Genomic DNA, 6,000 nt, shown 5'->3' with positions numbered 1-6,000 from the left:
CTGAACGGGATGGCGGGTTTTTGCTGGAATTTGTCGCAGAGCTACAGTGTTTTGCTTTCATCAGAGGAACTCCTGAAGCTTTAAAACCCGCTGGAGATCAGCTTTTCTCTCTCTGCTCAGTAAATATTTTATCTCGACAACACAATGAGTTCAAATCAGGTTCATTGCTTTTGCCGTCACGGTGCAGACGTCCTCCGGCAGCAGGGATCCGTCTCATTTTCTGAGCATCAAGCTGTGATGAAACAGGAAAGTAGATTTCAGTCGAGTTTAGTTCAGGTTCTGATGTGAAACACAAGCTGCAGATTAATGAACTGAATAAAGGTTTTCGGACATGAGTATTATTCAGCTTATCTTTTAGGTAAAACACTGCAACTTTACAAACAACACAACACCCGTCGCTAACCAAGAAAGATATACGAGACAGACAAACGTCTAAAAGGCCGAACTATCGTCAAAAGTCAGAGAGCCGATACATCTTTAACCTTCCCAAGGATTGCAAAATAAGAAAGTATAGTGGGTGAAACGTAATTTGCAGATAAACGTGCATCTATTAGATTAGTCTGACTGTGTGTCACTCAGAAAACAGGCAGCCAATCAGGAGAGAGGCTCAGAGATGGAACAAAATGTCCCGTTCGTGTTAGAGCTCCAGAGAAAAGCACGAGAGAGGAGAAGTAAAACTATGATGAGATGGTTTTTGGTTCTTAAAATCACATTTGTCTTCAAGCTTCAAATACAACACAGGAACAGTGTTAAGTCTGGAACCTTTAACCGTTTTAACTCGGCCTCCATGAACTTTACACATCGTCAGCACATTACCAGAGTGGTTCCTTATGTATTTGAGCGTAGTTGACACAATATTTGTAATTTTGCCTTCTCAGTGGATTTGAAATGAAGCCTTCAGGATGTACTTTCAGGATGAAAAAGTACTTTTTTATGATGTACTTTATTGTACTTTGTCCTCAATTTAGATCTATTTGACAACGGTAGATACTGATTGTGTTTTCTCATAGAAAATATACGAAGATATGATGCAATGTTCCTGATTAAACTGATTACAATAAGCTCCAACTGAGTAACCTGAGTGAAAATAAAACACTGAATGCAGGAATAAACTGATACTTGTCTGTCACTGCAGAGAAGACATGACGCACCTTAATGAAAACTTTTGAGGCGCTTGATAGCGGTGTTGATGTCTTTTATTACATTATATCATATAGTTCTTCGTGTTACTTCGTGTTATAACAGTCGAGCAATGTGACAGGTCTCCTGAGAAGACATTGAACAATTAAATTCAGCACAACAGATCAGGGGAAAAAAGCATTTTCCATATCTAATAAACAAGTTATTATTATAGGATATTTAATGAATGTAAACCTCTTTGGTGCACGGCTCAATCTGAGAAGCAGCATCGTAGCCATACAATCTGAACGGCAACATCAAAGCAATGGCACACCTCTCTGCGCTGTGGTGATGAATTAGAGGTGGAAATCAAATATGCATGAAGATGAACGCTCTGACTCCCTGTGACTCTCAACACGATACGCACATTAGAAGATGGTTGGATGGATGAAACCATTAGGAGACAACGTATTCATGTTTTATTCTGGATTTTATTTGAATCACATGATGAAATAGGTTTCTCTCCAGTTCAGGCAAGAACCAAAACATGCCAGCAAGTGTTCAGGGGGCACCAACCTGGCTGTAGCCCTGAGGGGCACCACCAGGGGGCTCTGGTTTCAAAGCCAAGTGCAGCCAGGGGCAATTCAACTTTCCCATCCAGCATATAACATTAGAATATCATTGATATATAATGTCCACATTCTGAAAGACACAATGATAAGAGCTCATCAGGTGTAAGTATGAAAATAAAGGACTTCAGTTTCTTATAGATTGTGAGAAAACTTCAGTAAATTCTTTCTAAATTCCTTCGTTGGCACTTTTCCCACCGGGAATGAAACCACAGAAAACCCCACAGGACCACACAGCAGAAAACTACTGCTGCTGCTGGTACAGGAGGTTTTACCATATAAATGAAGTCATCTCACAGGCCTTCTTTTTCGTCAAGGTGCCATAATGAGGTGCAATCTAGATTTAGCAAACATGTCCTCTCCCCGGTGTTTCTTTTCATTTCACCTGGAACAAAACCGCAGACGCTGTGAGAAACACGTTGTGTAATACAGAGTGTTTGGGAGACGGCATTTGTTTGTTTGACAGTATCTGTCCCAAAAAGGCAAGCACGTCTAATGGGATTTTGCCGTGAGCCAACGACTGTGAAGTCTCTATTGTATACATTTCCATCTCCAGTGTGCGGACGCAGAGTCCTCCTGGCTGGCATGTCTCTGTGTGTTAGCCGTGACCCAAAAGGTCTGCCTTGTTTCTAATTTCCTCTGTTTATTATATTTCTTTGTATCAAAGCCTCCAAGTTTTGCAGGACCACCGTGGAAGCGGCAATCAAACGTGGACAACGAGACAAAATACCCAGATTTTACAGACAAAACCTCAAGGGCCAAAGGAGTGTGTGTGAGTGTGTGCAAAAGGGAGAGGGATTCCACAATGTGAAGTGCTGACATCTGCTGCAGGCCCTTGCAGGGCTGGAATGTGATACTCTCCTTTACACAAAGGGCCTTGGCCCTTGCAGCAGGCACAAGCAGACCCCTATATGCCCCTCTCCACGGGGGCAACACACGTATGAAATGACTGTACCAGTGCCCCATGCCTCCTTTTTCCCAGCCATTAACTTTGATTAAAACCACAGAAGCCTCCCCTCATACCTTGATGCTGGGGAGATGTCTGCTCGGCACTTTCTTTGAGGTGGTAGTTTCTGAGCTATGTGAGACTGGGGGTAAATTGCTGCAGCATTGCATCATGTGTCTGGCTCAATGGTTTCAATATGTCTCCGGCTCTCCTTTGATTGTTGTGTCTGTGCTGCTGCAGACGTACCATTCGACTGGGGGATACACCAGTGCACTTTGCCAACAATAGGGATGGGAGGAACCACATGAAACGCTGCTGATGAGGTACAACCGTGCGCCGGGGAGAAAGGAAATTGGGAACAGGAGGGAGTATTGTTCCAAGTGGTGTCTCTGCTTTGATATGACAAATTGAGGAGCCCTTAAACATTTCCGTCCACAGAAACATTCGGGCAGAATGCACAACAGCCGGTTAGAAGAGTCTTGTGTGGGAACACACTCATCTTTCATCTCTCTATTGGGGAAATGAATCAAGGCTCTAAACAGTCGCTCCGCGGCTAAAACAAGCTTACGTAGACATATTTGCTTATGGAAACTTCCCTTTTGGATCATAAAGGTCCCAATGTGGATGTAATCTGCGGATTCCTTTGTTTAACCACGTATGAATTTGATGAACCATGATGCTCTGGGCAAAAAAAGTGAGAGGACCACAAGGGGCCACAAAACTGTTGGCACAGACAATGAGTCAGAAGACGGTATGTTACAGAGAGAATTCTGTCGTATTAATTGTCTTTCCATAAATCATCAAAATCATATAAAAATCATATTAATTCAAATTTACTCAAGTAGTTTTTATGCAGGCAAATGTATAGAGGATGAAAAAATGCGATATATATATATATGATATGATATATTATACGATATATGATATGATATGATATATTATACGATATGTGACACAATATGATATATTATACTATATGTGATACAATGTGATATGATACAATAATCCTTTATTGGTTCTTAAATTGGGAAATTGCTTCTCATATTTACTCTTAAAGTTCAATATTTCTCAAAAGTGACAAATTCAGCAACTATAGAAGAAGATGCATTTTTTTTCCTGTTGTTTTTATTACAATTAAATACAAATTTGATAATTTAACGTTTTAAAGTTTTGTGTACTAAGTTACCAAAGTTTAGAATTTGTATAGATCTTAGTTTTCTAATCTGGTGTTTGAGTGTTAAATGTTGTTTTCTACTGTGAAGTTACTTCATGGAATCACATTGTCTTCAGTATTTGCTCTGAGCTGCTTCTCTGTTCTCTGAAGATGCTGCTGACGCTTTTCCTGCAGAACTGTTTGCAACAAGTGGGGATTCGGTGACTCTGTGTGTGAACCGCCTCATTGGACCAGGCAGCAGCGGAATAGTTAACATCCCGGGGAGTTTCCTCGGCTGTGAACTTCTACTTTATGCACAGCACCTGTTGTGCCGTCAGTCTCCAAAAAACCCAACCCCGGTGTCGTGCAGCGATATTTCATCTCCGTCGTCTCCACCGAGTTATGACTTGGAGCCCTCGCCAGACAACAGAACTCGTCTCGCTGGTGTGAATGGTTTCTGGGTACACACGGTATCAGGTTGCTGGACTCTCTCGCCCCGCGTCTGCTGTGTGTGTGAGGTTTTGCTGTAATGCGTAAAGATCTGCGGGGGATTTATCCAGACGGAGGCGAGTACGCACCGCGGACGCACGCTTCAGCCAAAATGCGTGTGTGTCTCCAAACGATCTCCTACCACAGATGATCTGCCTGCGTGTGGACGCGCACACAACTAATTCCAGGATTATCTTCACTTAAAAAAAAAAACTTTCTCTAATTCAGTGTACCAACTTTTCGCCCAAAAACCAACAGGTGCGCACTTGCTTTGCGCAGCAGCGTCGGGGTTCTGGAAGCTTTGGAGGAGGATTAGTCTTGATTTAAAGAGTGAAAACCGAAAGAAATCACTCTCTCCGGGACTGATGATTAAGATTATGTGGATTCTACTCTGCTTCTATCGTCTCCAAATGTGTCCAAAGCAGCACTGGTGTCCTGTGAGCGACGCATGTGTGTGGTGAGCCAAACCATCCCGTCTACAGCGCCCTGCGATCGCCTGCCACCACTCATCCAAATGATCCTTCCATTCTTTTTCCTCCTTGCATCGCTTCTCCAACAATATGGCTCGGAAGCTGAATCAACTCATGTCACCAAGTTTCACCTTCCAAGCATAAAGGAGCAGAACGGTGAGTTTTCAGTGCGTTTGGGTTTTTTTCTTCCACCAGTCAAAGTTTGAACATGAACTTGTTAAACTCATCACAATGTTTTCACTTGGCTTGGATCCATTCTTTATGGAAGAGAAAACATCTTGCTTGAGTTTAAACTGCAATGAATGAGCGTTTCATTCATTCTATCCCCGGATAGGAAGTGCAAAATTACCTTTTTTCTTTTTTACCTTTAAAGGGTTCTCGTGTATGTTTAAGGGGGAAAACCCTCTGAAATTTCAGGTCCCCCAGGGAGAGGTTTTTCCCTGTGATCATTAAAAAAAAGGGCTCCATTCATGCAGCAGTCGTTCCAGGCGATGTCATTCTGTTGCCCTCTGAACTGCACTGAGCTGCACTATCAAATTCACAAACCCGGTTCTGTTAATGTTTGATGACACGTCCAGGTTATGGGCTGAAGCTGATCTGTCTCCATCTATTTTCTACTTTGAGCTGGATGAGTAAATAATGACCCTCCGGGGATCTCTTGCCATCGTGGCTTATTGGCAATCGAGTTCTTTGTGGTTGTAAGTGTGTGTGTGTGTGTGTGTGTGTGTTTGCAGAAGGAGTGGGAGGATATGATTCCAACTTTCACATTTTCTGTTTTTGCACTGATTTATGTACAGTTTATTTTCTCTCATCCTGCTCCTGCATTGATTCTTTGCTTTCACCCACACACAACTTTCTTGGACACGTTATAATCTTCAAATTAAGCTTGTTACAAAAGCACCAAGTCACGACATATTGATCCGAGATGTACTCTTGACAAAATGAGTCCATCCTTATTTGGCATTTGACCAATCCTGTGCACATGGGCTTAAAAATGCAACAGCAGTAAAATGTGAGGTTTTGAGTCTTCACATGCATATTCAGGGCCCCGGCTTCAGCCAAGTGTGCAGTAAAAGAAAAACAATGTAAAGCAGCGTTTTGCATGTTTGAGCTGACACATTGGTGGAGATTTACAGGAACAGCACAAAGAGAAAACAGGACCTCACAGGGAACGGTTCAAAGTAGCAAACAGGC

The 6,000-nt window shown here is 42.4% G+C and overlaps 1 protein-coding gene across 2 annotated transcripts in view; it reads left to right on the top strand.

Annotated features, from left to right (window-relative positions):
- The first annotated feature begins 4,072 nt into the window (after nt 1-4,072).
- pdgfc (platelet derived growth factor c) overlaps nt 4,073-6,000 on the top strand; it is a 44,053-nt gene continuing 42,125 nt past the window's right edge. For both annotated transcript variants that reach the window (XM_035162383.2, XM_035162382.2), the window contains exon 1: nt 4,073-4,962. In XM_035162383.2, the coding sequence (XP_035018274.1) occupies nt 4,785-4,962 (178 nt within the window). In that variant the 5' untranslated portion in view covers nt 4,073-4,784. The remainder of the gene's footprint in view (nt 4,963-6,000) is intronic.

Source organism: Hippoglossus stenolepis, chromosome 7 (genome assembly GCF_022539355.2).
Source record: "Hippoglossus stenolepis isolate QCI-W04-F060 chromosome 7, HSTE1.2, whole genome shotgun sequence".
In the NCBI taxonomy this organism is placed as follows: Eukaryota; Metazoa; Chordata; class Actinopteri; order Pleuronectiformes; family Pleuronectidae; genus Hippoglossus; species Hippoglossus stenolepis.
This window is presented reverse-complemented; position numbering and strand designations above follow the sequence as displayed.